This window comes from Microtus oregoni, unplaced genomic scaffold, assembly GCF_018167655.1.
Source record: "Microtus oregoni isolate MIOR12 unplaced genomic scaffold, Mior012 000091F_ref0000469, whole genome shotgun sequence".
Lineage (NCBI taxonomy): Eukaryota > Metazoa > Chordata > Mammalia > Rodentia > Cricetidae > Microtus > Microtus oregoni.
Window position 1 is genome coordinate 502289 of NW_024544600.1, and position 21676 is coordinate 523964.

The 21676-nt window shown below is 51.3% G+C and overlaps 1 protein-coding gene across 2 annotated transcripts; it reads right to left on the reverse strand.

Moving 5' to 3' along the window:
- Positions 1-928: 928 nt before the first annotated feature.
- On the reverse strand, positions 929-21376 carry LOC121442415 (SH3 and cysteine-rich domain-containing protein 2). 2 transcript variants are annotated; one of them, XM_041643969.1, is made up of 11 exons: positions 20859-21376; positions 6884-7190; positions 6170-6267; positions 5842-5932; positions 5142-5254; positions 4977-5049; positions 4814-4875; positions 4166-4263; positions 3812-3863; positions 3401-3538; positions 929-2174 (listed from the first exon to the last, which is right to left on the reverse strand). In XM_041643969.1, exons 1-11 carry the CDS (start codon positions 20946-20948, stop codon positions 2070-2072), a joined length of 1227 nt encoding a protein of 408 aa, XP_041499903.1. In that variant the 5' UTR covers positions 20949-21376; the 3' UTR covers positions 929-2069. The 2 variants fall into 2 exon arrangements, with proteins under 2 accessions (XP_041499903.1, XP_041499902.1); XM_041643968.1 differs by having other exon boundaries at positions 5142-5257.
- Between the last annotated feature and the right edge of the window lie 300 nt (positions 21377-21676).

The window sequence follows — 21676 nt, forward strand, 5'->3', positions numbered from 1 at the left end:
CTGCAATCCCAGCCCCGGGGAGCCTGAAGCAGGGCGGTGACTGAGTTCAAAACAAGACCCTGTTCCAAAGAAAAGAAAGCCTTCAGTCTTGGGGGTGAAATTCCCTTCCAGTTCCAGGGCGGGAGATTCTAGGAGAGGGCTGCCCTTCTCAATCTATAAGGCTTTTACTGGATGAAGGGGCCCAAAGGATGCTCAAGAAGGAGGCACCACAGTCTGGTCCCACCTCGCCTACCTAGCTCTGAAGATGGAGGCGGGACCCAGACTGGGATGGACGAAGAGTGTACTTGTCAAAAGAGGCAGATTCCCACCTTCTGTGCCCTGTCACCCCCGCAGCAGCCTCGGGCTCGCTTGTTCCCCCCTGCGCCTAAAAATAGCTCGGGACACGCGAGCCGGCGAGTGACGCGGCCGGGCAGGCGCGGGAAGGCGGCCGCTTGGCTGGAGCAGGTGGGCGGCAGAGGGGCGCGCGCGAGTCCCCCTCTCTCTCCGCCAGGCTCCTGATGAAGGACTCTGCTGAGTCATCTCAAGGCCTCAGCGTCCACCACGGTCCCCTCCACCATGTTTGAATCTTGGGCTTGGGGGGCTGCAGGGAGAGGTTGATCCCCAGCGCTACAGCACCCTCCGAAGCAAGCGGTCTGCGTCAACAACTGCGCTGTGGGTCCCCCCCCCCTGCGCGACTAAGGTGCTCGCGTGGAATTCAGAAGTGACCTCAGCCCCACCTCCCCCCCCACCCCGGCCTGACTCTGTTTCCCGCCTTCCTCTGGTCCTTCCCACATCTTTCTGCGGTCCCCAAGGGAGCGCATCCCACTCACTGCGATGCCCTTCCTCGCAGAGATCAATGACTTCTACCTTTCTACCGTCACCCCCACCTCGCTGCCCGGCTTTTTCTATTCCAATCAGACACACAGAGCAGACAAGCTGAGACAAGAAACATTTAATTACGGGCCTGGGGGCTCAGCAACTCCCCCGCAGACCCATCATGCAGCCTCGTGTACAGTGGGCATTGGGCCCGCCCCGGGGATTTTGCTGGGGGGGCCTCATGGCAGCAAACAGGGCAGTGTGGCTTTAGTCCCATCTTAGGGGGAAAAGTGGGGCAAAGTGTGTTGGGTGGGAGATTCTGTGTCCTCTCTGTGCATGACTGTTCCCAGAAATTGGGGTGGCACTGACTGACATGATCAGGGTGCAAAAGGAGGTTCTGAGCTTGGAGGGAGGGGGACTGGCATGGGGGGGGGGGTGAGAGCAGAGAGTTTAGAGAGACTAGAACTCACAACCACAGACTACTCTGGCTGGCTGCTTCTCGCTGCTTCTGGAGTCTTAACAGTGAAATGTTTTGACCAAACAAGGGCCAGTGTCTTGTCCTCAGCTGAGTCTGTGTCCAGGCCGCTCTTGGACACCAATTTTTAGTAGACAAAGGTAGGACGAGGCTGCTCTGTGGGGACTGTCCTTAACAAAACAGTCTCGACATGTCACATCCCCTCTGGCCCTCAGTCCTGCCCCTGCTCTGTCCGGACGCATGGGTTTCAAGTAACGGAAAAGATTCTTGAACTTTCCTGAGAATTGAAGGAGGCAGGAGGTGGATTCAAGGCTCTCCCACAGACCTCAGTCCCCTCTCAGTCGAGAGTGGAGAGCTGAGGAACACTGAAAGGCCCTCTCACAAGGTCCCAGTTGCAAAGGGGTGGGTACACAGACCCAAGCAAAGACTGTGGCAGTCAGGCATGCAGAGGCAGTGTGGGCAGGTAAAGTTTTTGAAGACAGCAGGAGGCTCCCTAGGGTGGGATTCATTGTGGCAACCCGACTAGGTGGTACCTGGGCACTGGGTGGGCCTACCTGGAGCTTCCTCACTTCTTCCCACTTTTGGCTTCCTTCCCCAAGTCCCAGAAGATCACCCCATTCAGAATACCCCACCCAAGAAATAAAACCTTCCTCAGCGCAGAAGGCTCCTAAGTGGGGGTGGGTGATGCTTAGGAGAGAGATGGAGAGGAAGGGCGTGGCCAGGATGCCGGCTTCCTCCTCAGGCCAGAAGCAAGGGCCAGGCATGGGCAGGGGTAGCATCTGAGTTCTCTTGGTTTCTGTCAGATCTCTGCCAGGGAGTCAGCTGGCACCAAGCCCCGCTTCTTGCCACTGCTGACGCGGATAAATCCATCAGCATCCTTGCTTCTGCCCACGCCTACACAGATCTGAGTGGATACATAGAGAGATAGGGCCTGGAATGAGTATTGCTGTTGGCTCTGGAGGACATGCCCAGGGGAAGGTGGGGTTGGTGTATCTGCAGTGGATGGAGCTGATGCAAGCAGATCCTAGGAGGGACCAACAGCCCAGGGTATAGCAAACAGGACATCAGCATCAGGATTGAACCTGGGGATCAGTTAAACCAATGCCCCAACCCCATTTCACAAAGCAGGTGGCAGACGGAAAGGGGCTTGTGTGAGGTTATGCAGAAAGCCAGAGGACACAGTCAGTGCTTAAGCCTAGCCAGGGGCACCCTAAATCCTAGCACTGATAAGGCAGAGGTAGGCAGGTGTCTGTGAGTTCAAGGCCAGTCTGGCCAACACAGTGAGTTCCAGGCCAGCTAGGGCTAGGGCTACATAACAAAACACTGTTTAATTAAAAACAAAAAGAAGCAGGGTGTGGTGGCACACGCCTTTAATCCCAGCACCCAGGAGGCAGAGGCAGGGGAATCTCAGTGAGTTTGAGGCCAGCCTGGTCTCCAGCCAGGGCTGTTACACAAAGAAACCTTGTCTTGAAAAACCAACAAAACAAAACAACCAAACAACAACAAAAAAGCAGGAGCTGGAGAGGTGACTCAGTGGCTAAGAGCACTGGTTGCTCTTCCAGAGGACTTGGTTTCAATTCTCACCACCCACATCGGCTCACAACCATCTGTAACTCCAGTCTCAGTGGATTCAACTACCTCTTCTGGCTTCTGTGGGCACCAAGCATGCACATGGTGCATAGAAATACATGCAGACAAAACACCCATACACATAAAATAAATAAATTAAAAACAAACAAACAGTAAACAGAGGAGCCTCCAGATTCATCATTTAGTGCTCCTGTTTAATTCCGACTGCCTCCGACATCAGCCACCAGCTCAAGTCCTCTGGGAGGACCTTATTAGCCTATCCCTTTGTTTGTTTGTCTTTTTGAAACAGGGTCTCACTATGTAGCCTTGGCACTTGCTATATGGGCTTGAACCCAGGACAATCCTCCTGCCTTAGCCAGGGTACAGATCTACACCATCACATCCGGTTCATGTACTGTTGGGAGTGGAACCCAAAGCAAACACGCTAACTCAGCTACATCTCCAGCTCCAAGGGTTCCAGCTCAACTGTACCAGGCTTTCAGACCCTCCCTTGAGGCACTTGACACCCTTGCTCAACCCCAGCAGGGCCCTGGAACCCACCTGGTTCTCCTTGAGGCTCATGTAGCCCTGTTCCTTGTTCCCAGAGAAGGGCTGACAACAGCGCCAAACGCTCTCGCCTGGCCGCACCCGCTGCACAAAATTGGCTGGGAAGAAGCCAACCCGGTCGCCGATCTTGCCCTGGGGGTGAGGTTGGCAGTGAGCCCAAGCACCAGCTTTACCCCTACTCTTTCTCTAGACCCAGGTCCTGCAGACCTTAGGTCTGGTGGGTGGTGGCTTCCGGCCTTGAAAGGCCACGAGGTGGGCAGAGGCAGCTGATTGACACGGTGACCCAAGTGTTGGCTCTAGGCTTGGCTTGGGAAAGCCATGAGAGGAAGGGAGGTCTCTGGGGCCTAAAGGGAAGGTACCTACCATACCTACCAGAGTCCCACCAGAACCCATCCTGCTAAGTACCTTCCACCAGTCTTCATTAGAGTCATCCACCAGCAGGATCCGGTCTCCAGGCCTGGGAAAGAGAAAGCTGGGGCAGCATGTGGGTACTTAGGTGCCCTGCGTGCCCCTCTCAGCAAGGGAGAGCATTCCCGGAGCACCTTGAGGCCCCTGAGACCAGACATGGAGGGCTCCCTGGAACAGTCCCAAATTAGGGCGGAAGACAGGAAACTGTACCCATCACCCTGAGCAACTCCGACCTCTCTGAACACAGCATATTCAAATGTGCAAGGAAAAAATGCCTGATGGTGCTCATCGCCCCATGTTCCAGTAAGGGTTAGGCAGGACCAGGGAGGCTGGAGCACAGAAGGGACTCACTGCAGAGCCAGGTCGTTGTTCTCCTGGGGTAGGAACTTGTAGAGGGCAACGTAGGAGTACATGGACCCCACATCTTTCCGCAGGGACAGCTTTGGGGGCTGTAGGAAAAGTTCTGGGTCAGTGATGGTGGGTCACAGCTTTGGTTCACCCACAGTCCACTTGCTATGAGCGGACCTGCCCTGGGAGAACAGGAGTGGAGCTAAGACAGTGGAGACCCCTCCCACCTTCCCCTCCCACCTTCCCCTCCCACCTTCCCCTCCCACCTTCCCCTCCCACCTTCCAGGCCTCTTGTCTTGTTGTTGCTTCCCCCAGGGGACTGAGGACACAGGAGGGAGGAAGCAGTGAGTGCCCTATGTACTATGCTCTTTTTTTTTAAAAAAAAGATTTATTTATTATGTATACGATGCTCTGTCTATATGTATGCCTGCAGGCCAGAAGAGGACACCAGATCTCATTATAGATGGCTGTGAGCCACCATGTGGTTGCTGGGAATTGAACTCAGGACCTCTGGAAGAGCAGTCAGTGCTCTTAACCTCTGAGCCATCTCTCCAGCCCTGTACTATGCTCTTATGTACACCCTGATCTATGACAAGAAGTGACACTCCTTCCCATTCTGCCCTTTGGGCTCCTAGCTAACTCCAGGCTCACCTGCTGTCCCGGGCTCTTCTCCTCTGGTCCTGATCCTTCGCTCTCAGCTGGGGCTATGAATACTGGGGACACCAAGGTGAGACCAGAGCACCAAGTTTGAAGAAGTGCTTCCCCCTACCCCACCCCGCTCTTCCTGCCCCTGAGGCTGTCTCCTGTGGCTTACCGCTATCACCAGGCCCCTCTTCTGAGCTGCGGATGCTGCCTTCCCCATCTTCTGTCAGCTCATCACGTTCACTCTGGGGAGAGACAGGAGGAGGATCAGCCCCTGGGCCCACAGTCATGGTCAGATACCCTCCCCCCGAGGGCTCCCCTTCTGTGCCCAGCATACCAGGCTCCGTGTGGGGGACTCAGACGTGCTGCTGAAGCTGGAACGGTTCATCAGTGCCAGGGAGGTGCCATAGCGCAGGGTCTCATAAACTGGGTCCACCTTCCCGATGGTCCCTGCTAAGCAGCCACCTTTAGGGCCTGGCACCTAGCTGCCAACCTGGGTTTACCCCAAAGCTCCACCATGTGGGTCCCAGGGCTGGAACTCAGCTCATCAGATTTGGTGGCAAGTGCCTTTACCTGATACACTAACCTAACCCTAACCAGCTCTATTTGTTATTATTATTGGGTTTATAGGACAGTGTCTCAAGTAGCCCAGGCTGGCACCCACTTGCCAGCCTGAATTCACCCTAGACTCTCTATGTGAAGGCTTTGAACTGCTAACCTCCCTTCCTCTGCCTTCTGAGTGCTGGAACGCCTGGCATGGGACACCACACCCAGCTCAATCCCACCTTCTTTGGTGCTGTCTTTCAGGGTCTGGCACAGTGAATCAAACTAAGTAGGTACTCGAGAAGTGGCCAGTTGAGAGACAAATGAACCAATGAATTAACGGAGGCTACATTCAGGACAGGAGCATCCAGGAAAGGGAATCAGGGAGAACAGGAATAGGTGGTACCTGTGTGACTCAGGCATGGAACTGAGAAATGTGTGGGGTTTCTTACAGGACCTCCGAGATGCAGGCCATGGGGTGTGGGGCCCCTTACCAGTAGGTGGGGACTCTTTGCTTATGGCACAAGCTGGTGGTGGCTCATGCACCAGGAGTGGGGAGCTGAAGTTGCGTCGAAAAGAGGTGGACTGGAGCAAAAGGAGGCAGAGAGAAAACACAGAGACACAATGAACCATGGAGAGACCGGCTCCACCAAAGCGCAGGACCACCCCACAGGAGGAGCCTGCCTCGAGGGGGCAGAGAGAAAACAGAGATACAATGAACCATGGAGAGACGGGCTCTACCCAAGCACGGGACCACCCCACAGAAGGACCGGCCTTGCGGGGTTCGTTTGCTCATGCTGCCACAGGATAGCCCCTACTCACTGTCTTGCCCGGGCATTGCTGGTGGGAGATCTCCTCGGAGCACCAGAGGTGGACGCTGACTTTGCATGTTTTACACCGCAAGCCCTGCTTGGAGTTTCCTAGGAGAGATGGGGGTTCAGTAAGAGAAACTGGCCAAGAAGGGACACACCCATGGACAAGGAACAACACTACAAAAAGCCTGGTGCTGCACGCCTTTAATCCAACACTGTAGTGGTAGAGGTGCGCCCGTCTCTGAGTTCAAAGTCAGCCTGGTCTACAGAGTTCCAAGACAACCAGGACTACACAGAGAGACTATGTTTCGAAAATAAAAATAAGAGCCCGGTGACCACTGCCTGAGTCTTGGGCTGGGCTTCAGGGCCTGGCACCCCCCCCCCCCCCCACCTACGGTGAAGATGTTAAATGGCGCGCCAGAGCCATGTGTGTGAGCTTGGAGCAACAGTGGGGACAACCACCACCCACGGCTCTATTGTTCTTTTGCAGAGTCGGCAATGTAGAATCTAAGGCCTAATGCATGGTAGGTAGGTAAGGACTCAAGCCATGAGTTAAAGCGCTAAAGCCCAGCCCCACCCGACACTCACTTGGTCTCCCCAGGAAAAGAGGCACGGTTGGAAGTGTGACCCTGCATTGCAGAATCCAACACCAGGTAGTTCCATGGCTTATTCCCAGGTGCCCACCAGCTCCTCCTCTGGCCTGCCACAGGGCCCAGGTACCTACCCACAATGAGCTGGTGGCACAGCTCGCAAGGTCCGGCTCTCTTGAAGACGTGTTCCTGGAAGCTGTGCAGCCTCACTGGTTTGAGTGGCGCCAAAGGGCGTGGGACCGGGCATGGGGAAGGTGCTGGGGTGGGTAGACCCCCATCTGTGGATGCAGGTGGCGGAGAAGGAGGCGGCAGCGGGGTTGGCGGCGTCAGCAGCACCTCTGTTGGACACTTCAGCTCAGAGCCTGAGCGGAGGAAGAAGTTCTCCACGCTCTTACTTCGAAGGATGGTTCTGAGGGAGAGGGAGCGCTTGAATCGCTGGAGCTGGGAGAAGAAGGGGCGAGCTGTGAGCGTAAGGCTGCAGGGCTGAGCAACGAAGCCTCCAGTGGAGGCTGCAAGGGAGCTGAAGATCAGCGCCAACAGAAAGAACTACCAGAGATTCCTGCTGCAACCATCCAGCCTCCCAGAACCCACGGAGAACTGGCAGGGAAATCTAAGGGAGTTCTAACTGGGCAGGCACTTAGAAGTGGTGGAGACTATGGAAGCCAAGAGAAGCTGCTGGTCTCCTCCAGCAAGTTAAGGCTGACCCAGTGAAGTCGGCTTCACCAGCACCAACTCCCACACCCTTTTTTCCCAAACAAACAAACAAACAAAATCTAGACTTTTGGCTGGGTGTGGTGGCATACTTCTGTAATTCCAGAACTCAGGAAATGGAGACAGGAGGGTCAGAAGGTTGAGGCCAGCCTGGGCTACACAGCAAGATCTTGTCTCCAACAAACAATAAAAGTAGACTTTTTCAGGGTGTGAAGGTGCAGGACTTTAATACCAGGACTGAGGAAAGGAGACAGTGAAACCCTGTCTCAATGCAAAACAGAAGGTAAAACTAGATTTTTTTTTTTGTCTTCTTGAGATGGTGTCTCATGTATCTCAGACTGGTTTCAAACTCTGCAGCCAAGGGTAATGACCTTGACCTTCTGATCCTTCTACCACTATTTCCTTCAGTGCTGGGATCGTGGGCTTGCAATGCTACCCCTGCTTTACTCAGAGCTGGAGATCAAACTCTCAGGGTTTCACACACGCTAGGCAAACACTCTATCAACTGAGCTATAACCCTAAGAATCCCAAACTAGATTTTTTTTAAAATATTTATTTATTATGTATACAATATTCTGTCTGTGTGTGTGTCTGCAGGCCAGAAGAGGGCACCAGACCCCATTACAGATGGTTGTGAGTCACCTTGTGGTTGCTGGGAATTGAACTCAGGACCTTTGGAAGAGCAGGCAATGCTCTTAACCACTGAGCCATCTCTCCAGCCCCCCAAACTAGATTTATGTGAAATGATATAGAAATGATTTTTAAATATTTTTTAAACTTATTTATTTATTTATTTATTTATTATGTATACAATATTCTTTCTGCGTGTATGCCTGAAGGCCAGAAGAGGGCACCAGACCTCTTTACAGATGGTTGTGAGCCACCATGTGGTTGCTGGGAATTGAACTCAGGACCTTTGGAAGAGCAGGCAACGCTCTTAACCGCTGAGCCATCTCTCCAGCCCGATTTTTAAATATTTTAAAGTAAAATAGTACAATTTATTTTTCTGTTACCAACCCCTTACCTCCCCACCTCTTTAACAGTAACTCCTGGAAATCACCCTATACAAATGTACAATGAGTTCCATCAGTCTTTTTTATGGCACACACGGGCTCATTGAGCTGTTATACTCGTTGGTAGATGTGGCTCCATTGGGAGAGACATTGCCTGGCATGCACACAGCTCTGGGCTCGGTCCCTAGCATTCCATAAAACTGGACCTGCTGGCAAGCATCTGTAATCCCAGCACTCTGAAGGTAGAGGTAGGAGGATCAGAAGTTCAATGTCATCTTTGACTACGTAGTGAGTTCGAGGCCAGACTGGGCTACGCGGGGACCCTACCTTACTGGGGGTGGGGCAGACTCCCAGGACTTAGAAAGCCAGGAAGACTACCCTGGTACGAGGCCAGAGTCTGTCACAAACAGAAACAACAAACAATCTCAGGCCAAACAAAGCATACCCAGGGGTGGCTGGAGAACTGGCTCAGTAGTTAAGATTACCTGCTGTTCTTGAGGAGTACCTGGGTTCGATTCTCAGCACTCACAGGGCAGCTCACAGCTGTCTGTATCACAGCTGTCTGTTGGTTTAGTCCCAAGAGACACGGTGTCCTCTTCTGGCCCCTCTCACACCAGATATGCACATGGTGCATAGTTACACATGAAGACCAACCAACCACTCATATAAAACACACAAAAATAAGAAGGTAGAGGCAGGAATATTAGAAGTTCAAGGTCATGGGTACATGAGTTTGAAGCCAGTCAGAGATACATGAGACACCATGTCAAGAAGAAAAAAAAAATAAGCCAGGAGGTGACGGTGCACAGTTTGAATCCTGGCACTTGAGAGGCAAAGGCAGGTGGCTATCAGTTTGAGGACAGCCTGGTCTACAAAGCAAGTTCCAGGACAGCCAGAGAAACACACACACACACACACACACACACACACACACACACACACACACAAAAAAAAAAAAAAAAAAGAAAGAAAGAAAGAAACCTCTCATGAATCCTCAAGAGATAGCCCAACACACTTATTCCCATGAGGAGAGTCCCTGGCAAGGGGGGTAGAAGCTGTCTGTCCTCACCTGTGTCTTCCTGTAGTGCAGACATCAAGAATCTCAAACTTACTCACACTTTTATGCCTGGGAGCTTTGATATTTACTCCTTTTCTCTGCCTTCCACACTTCCAGAGGCCTTCCCTGTCTGAGAAAAGCCTTTCCCACAGAAGTTAATGTGGTTTGATTTTTCTTTTTTTTAAATATTTATTTATTTATTATGTATACAATATTCTGTTTGTGTGTCTGCAGCCAGAAGAGGGCATCAGATCTCATTTCAGATGGTTGTGAGCCACCATGTGGTTGCTGGGAATTGAACTCAGGACCTTTGGAAGAGCAGGCAACGCTCTTAACCGCTGAGCCATGTCTCCAGCCCTGGTTTGATTTTTCTTTGGGCCACCAGTTCACAAATAATGACATGGAAACTTTTTATTAATTATGAAAGCTCGGTCTCAGCTTGGGCTTGTCCCACTAGCTCTTTTTTCCTTTTTATTTATTTATTATGGATACAGTATTCTGTCTGCAGGCCAGAAGAAGGAACCTGATAGAATTACAGATGGTTGTGAGCCACCATGTGGTTGCTGGGAATTGAACTCAGGACCTCTGGAAGAACAGTCAGTGCTCCTAACCTCTGAGCCATGTCTCCAGCCCTATCTGTCTTATCTCGATGAGTCCAAAGTTTTATACCTAAACAATTTTCTATCATAACTTGTATTATCATCCTAAAAATATCTTTTTGGACCTTAAAACATCTTTTTTTTTTTTTTCGAGTCAGGGTTTCTCTGTGGTTTTGAAGCCTGTCCTGGAACTAGCTCTTGTAGACCAGGCTGGTCTCGAACTCATAGAGATCCACCTGCCTCTGCCTCCCGAGTGCTGGGATTAAAAGCGTGCACCACCACTGCCCGGCTTTAAAACATTTTTTTATATAAACAACTTAAGCTTTTATGTTTCTCAACCTTATAAACTTTACATCTTGCCAGGCAGGCCGTGGTGGCGCACGCCCTTTAATCCCAGCACTTGGGAGGCAGAGGCAGGTGGATCTCTGTGAGTTTGATGCCAAACAGGTCTACAGAGTGAGTTCAAGGACAGGTTCCAAACCTACACAGAGAAACTCTGTCTAGAAAAACCAAAAAATAAAATAAAATAAACTTTACATCTCTTAAGTTAGTTTCTTGCTTTTAATTTGGTAGCAAGTTAAATTATAAGTCTATAGCTATCTAATCTTTGACCCCATCAAAGACCCAAGAAGGATATAATATTACTCGAGTAGACAGGAAATGAGAAGCAAACAATTTTCAAAGCCATAGAAATGAAGAGACAGCTGGCTTCCTGAACAGTCACCCAAGGATCTTCTGCCATACTGGGGCATCTATCTTTAGTCTACAGGACCAGAATATTTGACAGACTACTTTTGTGAAGCAGGAATTTTGAAGGACTCTTCTACCTTGTCTTGGCAATGTTCAGCAGTTGCCTTCTTTTGTGTTCCGCTTGTCCAATTTGGACAGCATACTGTCCTATGTTGAGGCAAGGGTACTTTCTTGCCTGGTGGTTAACTTTGCCACAATAAAAGCAAATCTCATATGGGGGTTCTTCAATGCCCATCATCCATTTTTGAAGTAAATTGGTGATGCCAGGAGCAGATATCTCTCACTGTCATGAAAAGCCTTATGTCATTAAAACATCTTTTTTTTTTTTTAAGCTGAGGACCAAAGCCAGAGCCTTGTGCTTGCTAGGCAAGCGCTCTACCACTGAGTTAAATCCCCAACCCCTACTAAAACATCTTAAATGAGCTTCCTGTTTCCTTTCCCGGTGTACACATGGGGCTTTGCCTCTCTCCTCCTCTCTCTCCCTCCTTCTCTCTCTCTCTCTCTCTCTCTCTTTCCCTCTCCCCCTTTCTTTCTTTCTCTCCTTTCTAATAAATTCTTATATGGCTAAAAAAAAAAAAACATCGTAGATGCAATATTCTGTAGGTCTCTGAAGTGTTTGAAGACCACCTATCTAAAATATATCTATTTTACCTTGAAAACATACCAAATATGACACAAGTTTGATTATTATAGATGACTAACTACTTACCCATATTTCTTTCTCTTTTTCTTTTTCTCTTTCTTTCTTTTCTTTTCTTTTTTTTTTTTTGAAACAGGGTTTCTCTGTGTAATTTTTTTTTTTTTTTTGGATTTTTGAGACAGGGTTTCTCCGTAGCTTTTGGTTCCTGTCCTGGAACTAGCTCTTGTAGTCCAGGCTGGCCTCAAACTCACAGAGATCTGCCTGCCTCTGCCTCCCGAGTGCTGGGATTAAAGGCGTGCTCCACCACCGCCTGGCTCTCTGTGTAACTTTTGGTGCCTGCCCTGGAACTTTCTTTGTAGACCAGGCTGGCCTCAAAGTCATAGAGATCCTCTTGCCTCTGCCTCTCAGGTGCTGGGATTACACCACCACCTAACTAACCTGTATTTCTGAATTATACATTGCATTTTTAAATGCACTGCATAGATACAATACCCTATCTATCTATCTATCTATCTATCTATCTATTTATGTATTTTGGTTTTTCAAGACAGGGTTTCTCTGTGTAAGAGCCCTAACTGTCCTGGAACTATCACTATATACCAGGCTGGCCTTGAACTCCCAGTGATTTACCTGCCTTCCTCCCGAGTGCTGGGATTGAAGGCATGCACCACCACCACCTGGCAGATAGAATACCTTAAACAAGAGTAGAAAAACATACAGTATAACAAAATAACCTTAAATTTGTATCAATATATGAATCCATACCAATGTTAAGGATTTAAAACTAATAGTTATTTTTAGTTTATAAGCAGATCCAATAATCTATTCTTTATCCTGTTATTTCTATATTATATCCCCCTTTTTTTTCTGTCAGAAAGAGATCCCTCAGTCTAATCTCCTCTGTTTAGCTTTTTTGTTTCTGACCACTACCAATAACAACATGTAACCAACCTTCCAAATGTGACAATCATTCATAACACACTGACTGACCAAAACTTCCCTCGTGGGAATATGGCTGTCATGTTCTCTAGACTTCTTCCTGCTCTCTGGGGGCAATGGAATCTTTAGAGGACCCTGAGAAAATTGAGATAATGACCAAATCCTGGAAGAGAACCAGCTGTATCACCTGTTGTCCAGTCTCTGTGCAAATGGGAACGTTCAGGGTTTATCTGAAGTCCTGGCTGGAGTAGTGTGTGAGATTGGACCATTTCAGCTAGCAGCTTTGAGGTTGTTCTGGTATAGAATTTTGAGAAACAGAGGCATTTTAAAGCTGGATCACCTGGGCTACCTGTCCTTAATGGTGTCTGATTCTTTTTTTCTGAAAACACATAAACCCTGTCTTAAAAAAAAAAACAAAAAGACAAAAGACTTTATTATTTTAAACTATTTTGTTTTGTTTTGTTTTTTCGAGACAGGGTTTTTCTGTAGCTTTGTAACCTGTCCTGGAACTAGCTCTTGTAGACCAGGCTGGCCTCGAACTCACAGAGATCTGCCTGCCTCTGCCTCTCCAGTGCTGGGATTAAAGGCGTGCGCCACCACCGCCCGGCCTACTTATCTTTTCTATAACTGTCTATACCCATTTTCTTTTCTTTCTTCAGCAGCTAAGAACATTTTCAAATGTGCTATACCTTTTAGTCAGGCAGTGGTGGTGCACACCTTTAATACCAGCACTTGGGAGGCAAAAGCAGACAGATCTGTGTGAGTTTGAGGCTAGCCTGGTCTATAGAGTGGGTTCCAGGACAGCCAGAACTGTTTCACGGAGAAACCCTGTCTCGATAAACCAACCAACCAACAAACAAAACAGCCAACATACTTTTAGAGGGTTTTTGTGTCTGGACCTGGCTTTACTAAGTGTCTGCCGTGTCCTCTGATCCTGTGAGGGAAAGCCTAAACTAGCATGTCAGTTGCCATGTGTGCCTCGGTGTAGGGCATGGTGCCGGTGCATGGCGCTGGCTGGTTCAAGCCTGCAGGCGGTGTCCAGGAGCTGCGTCTCTGTACACTGAGCGTCAGCCTACCTGAAAGACTGCATGACTAGGAATCCATGTCTGTTCCTTGCCCAGAACTTTCCTTAGCTTTGTTTGGATATTTGAGCCTCCACGCTGGATGCCATATGTAGTCTGATTTTTCTTTGGGCCACTAGCTCACAAATACTGATATGGAGACCTAGTCTGAATTATGAAAGCTCGGTCTTAGCTCAGGCTTGTTTTCAACTAGCTCTTACAACTTAAATTAACCTTTTATTAAGCTATACTTTACCATGCGACTTTTTACTTTTCTTTCCTTCTGTATGTCCAGCTTCCTTCAAGTTTTGTTGATGTCTCCTGCATGCCTAGGTTCTTCCTCCTCTTCCTTTCTCTTCAGAAATCCTGCCTACATCTCCTGCCTAGTTATTGACCGTTCTGTTTTTTATTACACCAATCCCAGCAAATACACATTCACACGGTGTCCAAATATCGCACCAGTCCATCAATGGACCCATTTTTTCCTCTGATGCTTGCTGTGGGATGTCTGTACACTCTGTGAAGATGAGTTGCTGGGATGGGTGTAACAGCTAGGCGGGAGGTATAGGCGGGACTTCCAGGGACAGAGGGGAATCTGGGAAGAAGAAAAGTGGAGATGGCAGGAGATCCAGAGCAAGCAGGATGTGCAGAAGGAGAGGTAATAGCTACAAGCCATGTGGCAGAACATAGAGTAATAGAAATGGATCGATTTGTTATAAGAGCTCGTTAGAAATAAGTCTAAGCTATAGGCTAAGCTCTCATAACTGATAAGAAGTCTCCATGTCATTATTTGGGAGCTGGTGAGACAAAGAAAGGCTTGCTACAGGTACTCTCTGAGCCTGCCCTAGGTCGGAACTGCATCAGCTCAGGTTCTTCTTTTTTTTTTAATATTTATTTCTTTATTATGTATACAATAGTCTGTCTGCAGGCCAGAAGAGGGCACCAGACCTCATTACAGATGGTTGTGAGCCACCATGTGGTTGCTGGGAATTGAACTCAAGACCTTTGGAAGAGCATGCAATGCTCTTAACCACTGAGCCATCTCTCCAGCCCCAGCTCAGGTTCTTCTTGTCAACTTCTTTTTCGTTTTGAAGACAGGGTTGCTCTGGGTGTCCTCAGATGTCCTGGAACTCACTCTGTAGACTAGACTGGCCTGGAGCTCAGAGATCTGCCCCGAGTGCTGGGATTAAAGGTGTGTGCCACCACTGACCCGCTCCTCATGTCACCTTCTAACTCCTCCTGAGACCGAAACAGGGGATCTGTCACTTCCAGTCCTCAAGGTCCCTACCACACAGTAGGTACTCAGTCACTATGCCTCTGCCGAATACATCACTGGCTGTGGAGCAGGGGCTGTTTCTGCTCTGAGGCTGGAGTTCTTCACATCCCTCACTGAGTCTGCCCAGAGCAAGGTATGGTGACCTCCTTAACCAGAGCCTCGCCCCTCTCTTCTGTGGAGAGTTACCTTATTTCTGCCCATCCCTTTCCACCAGCATAGAAAAGGGGGGGGCCTAGGCCAGGCTCCAGGCAGGGAGTCTTGGCCAGGGTTCCCAGCTGGCCTGCCAGGCAGCCTGTGTGCTGTGGCTGTCTGCCTAGCACCTGCGTATGCCAAAGGGAGGGAAGTAGTGGCCCCTCCAGCCTCCCAGAAGCCAGCAGGCGGCAAAATGGAGGGAGAAGCAGAGGGGATGTTTGGGCACAGGGCAGACTTTGTGTGCCAGCTGGGAGGCCAGAGCCCTGGGGTGTCTGGCACACTGAGTTGCTCATTCCTTTCCAAACTCAGCTTCCTGGACAGCACTGTGGGCTCCTTTGTGCATCGATGAGAAGCAAGACCTGGGGCCCCAGATGCGCGTGCGCGGGAGCACAGGTGACAAGCCAAAAAAGACAATGAAGAACTAGACTACGCATACCAGCTCAGGTCAGGCCGCGGCTGCCAGTGCCATATAGGGCGGTAGGACTTTGATGGGGTCCAAGAGGAAAAGGAATACCAATACCCCCGCCACCCTTTCTGACCCCACTTCCAGTGGCCAATGTCCTGCTCAGGGGCCTCAAGGCATAGAACACACAGGAGGTAAAATTTCAGAGATGTCCTGGGGGTAGGGTAAAATTAACCTGTTATTGGAGTATCAATCACTTTACTTCCTTTCTCTGAGCCTCAGTTTCCCCACATCCAAGAAGGAGGCGGCCACCCTGGGCCCAGACAGATCAACCAACCGGAAATTAGGCTCCACACAGGGTTCTCGGCATCAGAACACCAGATCTGGGCTAGCACCTGACACACTGTCTGCCATGGGCTCTAGACACCCACAGGGGAGACTGTCATTGTCCCATAGTTCAGATGAGGGATGGCTGTCAAAGGAGTTAAATCTCTGTCGCTGCGAGTCCTCAGCTGGCAAGGACCAGGGTCAGGGCCTGAATGGTGGCTCAGGCTGCTCAGATCAGATGACCAGGAATGTCTTGCTGCCTTGGCTCCTGCCTTGGTCTCCTCCCTTCCCTCAGCCCCTCCAAGGACTTGCCTATTGTGTCAATCAAGGAATTCAGGGTTAGAAGGGACCAGAAATGCTAGACACCTAAATCAGTCTCCACCCCACCCCACCATTGCTCTGGTTACATTGTTTCTGAATAGATGCCCTCGGTCTCCTCTTGGGATGGGGTGCAAATGCCCTTGTGGGATACTCATTCCATCTTTGGGCAGCTGGAGTTTGCTTCCCTATATAGTGCTGGAACCTGCCTTCCTGTGACTTTTGCCTATCAGCCCCCAATACTCCCTTGTTCTGGCTAGGCCATTTCCTCCTAACCACAGCAGATATTCCAATATGTGAAGGCATCAGTCATGGTCCCCCGCCCAAGGCCATTAATTCCGGAGTGATCCCTGTAAATCTAAGTCCCTCCCCGCAAATCTAGCCGACACCCTTTATTGGTATACCCCCTCTCTGGGATTCATGCCAATGGCCACTTCTGCAAGGGTACCAAAGGTGTCTGGAACACAGTGTTCCTGGGCATCAGGGCAGCCTTCCCTCTGCCTGCGGATTTCCTAACTCAGCTGTGGGCCCTAGATTCCAGGAGGGCAGAAAAGAGGGGAAAAATGGAATTGCCATCTAGGTGACGGGAAGATGACAAGGGCTTTGGCCAGAGGGCCAGAGGGCAGGTAGGACATAGTTGTAAATGGCTTGATGCCTGTGGGAACTCACAGAAATGGATCTGTTCCACCAGAGGTCAGCGTGCTCAGGCCTATTCTGTTCCTTCAGATATATATATATATGGTTTGACTTAAAGTGTGGCTACTAATGAAGTTATTTTGACCTAGGATGTGGTTACTTGGTTTAGGTATTGAGGCAGCCCACAGAAGTGGATCTATTCCACCTTTACCAAAAGTCAGAGAGTTCAGGCACATTCCTGCTCCTTCAAGTAGGTGACAGGAGGTTTGACCCGAGGAGTGGCTGCCTACAGGATACTTGACCTAAAGTGTAGTCACTGTACGTTCTGGCTAAACACACAGAATACTTAACTCAGGGTATGCTTCAGGGATTGAAGAGGTAATTGCTCTGTTTATTCTTTGTATCATCTTAAAGCAGTCTTTTGCCTCCCCTCTTTTTGGATTGGGGCGTACAAGCATTTGGAAAACAAATGTGGGCAAATTCGTGTTCACTGGATTGCCCTCCCTGTTCTATTCTGTGTCTCTGTCTTTTCCTTTTGTGTCTCTGTGTTGTCTGCCTGTCGTTTCTAATCCACATGCCCCTACCCTGGAACGTGTGAAACCTGTTGAGGCTGGACCTCGACAGATGCCCCTCAACGTGGGCCCCCAACAATGCCTGCTTACTCCAGAGATATGAGTTTGGTGACTCTGCCAGGCCAGGTATTCCAGCTTCTTAGCATCCTGGCCTCTGTAGCTGTCCCCACCATTTTACATTTATTTACTTATTTGTGTGTTTACAGGTGTGCACATTTGATCATTCCATGACACGTATGTGGAGGTCAGAAGACAAATTGTGGGAGTTAGTTCTCTCTTTCCACCATGTTGGTGGGTTCTGAGGATTAACTCAGGATTGGTGGTAAATACCCTTACCTGATGTGGTAGTTTGAATAAAAATTGCCTCTATACCTGTCAATGGTGGCACATGCCTTTAATTCCAGCACTCAGGAGGCAGAAGCGGGCAGATCTCTGTGAGTTCGAGGCCAGCCTGGTCTACAAGAGTAAATTCCAGGACAGACTTCAAAGCTACACAGAGAAACCCTATCTCGAAAAAAAAAAAAAAAGTCCCTCCCCCCCCATAGATTCATAGGGAGTGGCATTATTGGAAGTGTGGCCTTTTTGGAGTAGATGTGGCCTTGTTGGAGGAAGTCACGGGCTGGGCTTTGAGGTTTCACAAGCTCAAGTCAGGCTGAGTGTCACTCTCTCTCTCTCTTCCTGCTGCCTGCTGATCCAGATGTAGAACTCTCAGCTACTTCTCCAGCACCATGTCTGCTGGCATGCCACCATGCTTCCCCTTAAGATGACAATGGACTAAACCTCTGAACTCTAAGCCAACCCTGATGAAATGTTTTCCTTTAAAAGAGTTGCCATGGTCATGGTGTCTCTTCACAGCAATAGAACGCTGATTAAAGACACCTGATAAGCATCTTACCAGACCCTACCAGCTGTCTTGGCGTCCCCAGTGCCAGGGATCCATTTCTGGCATACACCTTAGTAAGCTGTTTCATTTGGATCCAGTTCCCTCCCAGTGCACCTGCAGCCTGTCTGGCGTGTGGTCCAGGTCACCAGGTCTCTTCTGAGCTCCTCAGAGCAGGAGCCCCCTCTCCCAGCGTCCTCTCCCTTAAAGCTCGTTGGAGGTTCCTTTTTCCCTCAGTTTCCCATGCCATCTCTTGAAACAGTACTAGGCAGCTGGCAGTGGGTGGTGTCGGATGTGGTGAAAGATGACCCAGATGGCGAAGGAGGCATGGTGGGGTCTTCTGGGATAACACCACAGAGGGCGATAAGCAATATTATGGGATGAACGAGAACCCTAAGAGAAGGTGGGCCTACCTAGATCACTGAGTGGGCTGGGTACAAGGCTGAGACCCTGCCACAGACTAAGCAAGACACTGGGTTCCGACTGGCAAGAAATGCCTGGGGGCCCCAAGCTGATGACTAAGAACACAATGTTGGCTTTTGGGCACCCTACCCTTGTTGAGCCTGCCTTGCACTGAGTTGGGTGGGCAACCTCCTTCTTCCGGTCTTTCCTTCCTTGGAGTCTAGAGGCACAAACTTCTTTGGTGAAGAGCTGGAAGGGGGCTATGAAATGACCTCATAGACAGCCCCTTGGCATACCCCAGTCCTGTCTGAGAGGTTATTTTAGAGGCCTTCACATGGATGAAGGGGGGCAAGGCTGGGGTCCAAATGGCCTGGCACAGAGTGGGCCAGTGTGGTACCCTCCCCTCTACTCTTCCAGACCTTCTGTGGCTCTGACTCAGAGCAGATGACATTGGAGGGTCCTTGGGTTGGAGGAGGGAGACAAGGCCCTGCCAGGGTCTGACCCCCACTCCCCACACAGCTGAGCAAGCAGCCTGTGGGATTGCTGAGGCAGCACCACTCCAGGCTCCTGCTTGCCTTGAGGGAATTTCTAAGGAGGGGCAGGAGGCAGATGGGTTCTCATGTGCCAGGCATTGGGAGCCCCTCCATTCTCAGAAGGGCAGCAGGGGGACTGTATATCTGCCCAGGATGACAACAGAGCAGGTGAGGAGGCTGAAGAATTGGAACTCGGCCAGAGGTCCAGCTCCCAGGATCCCGTTTGTACCTCAGATAACCCAAGCAATACCCTCCCATTTCAATCCTTTCCAGGAGAGATTTGGCACCCTAAGGGGTCTAAAATGCCGACCAGGAGTCAGAGTCTCACTTTTAAAAGGAATCAGAAGGCCAAGTGTGTGCTGAATCTTGAACGTGGGGGGCTCAGGAATGGTGGCTCACTAAGTTTGAGGTCAGCCTGGAATACACAGTGACTGCTACGCCAGCCAAGGGTACGGAGCAAGACTTGGATTCGGAGAGCGGCAGGGTCCCCAGACCCAGGCGGCGCCGGGTAACTACCTGGAGAGCTTCAGGCCACCTCCGCTCTCCATGTTCAACTCCCCACTGCGGTAATGACCTTGACCTTGAATTAACCTCACGTACTGAGGGGTCGTCCAGGTGGACTGAGGTGGAAGAGGGTCTTGGGAAGAGCTGTGCCAGAGTTCGTGACCCCAGGGAGCCCCAAGACACCACCCATTTCTGCTTCGCACACCCCTCCTGGTCACAGGACCAGGATGGTAATAAACACGAGGGTGGACGGGGGGGGGGGGGGGAGGGAGTCTTGGCCTGAAGTCTAGGGACGGGTAAGGGCTCCCTCTTACAGCCCCTTCCTTCCCATTCTGGAGCTGCTCGGGCACCTTCCCACAGAACTTTCTGAGCACCTAGAAGTTGGGGAGGGGGGTAGACACGTTAGGGTTGGGAGGCGGAATGTGGCCTCCCCCACCCCTTTCAGTTCCTGCAGTCTGGGCTCCGCCTGCCTTCACAGGAGAATAATTTATTCATTGTGACTCCCACAAGAGTAACAATCATACATAATTAGGGTTAATTATGACATTCATTAATTACGATGACTTCTTTTGATTCTGCCCTCTCTCCTCCCCTCTCCAGGCTCTCCGAGTGGGGGGTGGGGCCGCCTCTGGCTCTGGAGCCGCAAAGCTCCGGGTCCCCGCCCGCCACCGACGGCCGAGCTGCCGCAGCCCCCAGCACCGACTCTAAAGCTGCGCACCCGGGGCCGCGGCCTCCGGGGCTCCCAGGCTAACCCGTCCGCGAGGTAGATGCCAGGCTGCTGTGGGTCAGAGAGGGACACCGGAGACACACGGAGAAGCACGTAGGGAAGCGGAGAGACGCACGCCCAGAGAGAGGAGACGGTTGTGGAAACGGATTCAGAGAGACCAAAGAGAGAGGGACCGGGGAGCCGCAGACACCGATCTGGCGGCCACGGGAGGGGTGCGCCTCGCACGCACACACGCGCGCGTACACCGGCCCCCACCCGCTACACACGGCCACACACTCCCGGCGCCTCCGCTGCGCCGATTCCCTCCAACAAAGCCGAGTTACAACCGCCCAGGAGGGAGCCAGAGCGCGTCGGCGCGCCTCGCGCGTACCGGAGGGTCGTGGTCTTGTGATCAGCTCCTTGGGTCCCCTCATCGCGAACCCTCTCCTCCCTCCCGGGTATGGCGCGCAGCCTTAGGAATCACGCGGGCCGCATTTAGCTTCCGTGACCCCAAGGGGACCCGCCACTGTGACCAGAGCTCCGAGCCAGAGATGCCCAGGCGGGGCCAGGCCTCTCGCCCCCCGACTTACCTTGGTTTCTTGGAGGGTGGAGACGGTCCCTGGGGGAGTATGGGTGGCCGTGTCATCCGGTTCATTCTCCTTCTCACTCATTTCGGTCATGGTTGGATATAAAGGAAAAGAGGGTGCGGAGATCCGACGGCAGACCCTCCAGGGGCAGGCTGTGGGTGGCGGGCGTCACTTTGGGAATCTCAAGCCTTTTTCCAGTGGCTGCTCTCCAGTGACCCTCAGGGGAAACCTTCCCTGGCAAAGCAGCCCCCTAACCCCAGGCACCAGAGGATAAAGTTGTCCAGGTGGCGGGGGGAAAAGGAGGCAATTACCACGAGCCGCGGGAGCGGGACGACCCGAGGTTTGAGGACCAAGGGTCTGCAGAGGATGCTGCGCTCTGCGAGAGGAGGAGGGAAGTGGGGATGCGTGGATGAGCAGAGCGAGGGAGCGACAGAGCTGTCCGAGTCCGGCCGGCTCCGCCGTCCTCTGCGCCCGCCCCCCATCTCCCTCCCCTTCCCTCCGCCAGCCCCAGCCTTGCACCCGGCGGCCCCTCCGCCCAGTCCTAGCCTCCCAACTTTGATTTAGGAGGTCGCCTGGTCCCTCCCCCTTTCCTCCGCCGCACCCCCGCGCAGCTATGCAAATCAAGGTTTTCAGCTATTGGCTGCGGAGGTGGCTAGAAGGGACAGCTGGGTGGAGTCTTGGGGGGCTCGACCAGATGGGGTGGGGTTTGGAGGATAAATAAGTGGTGGGGTGGGGTAGCTTGACACTGAAAAACCTGAAATGGAAGGGGGTTGCGGGACAAAACTGAAGAAGGGCTGGGTCGAGCATGGTAGCGTCTGGAA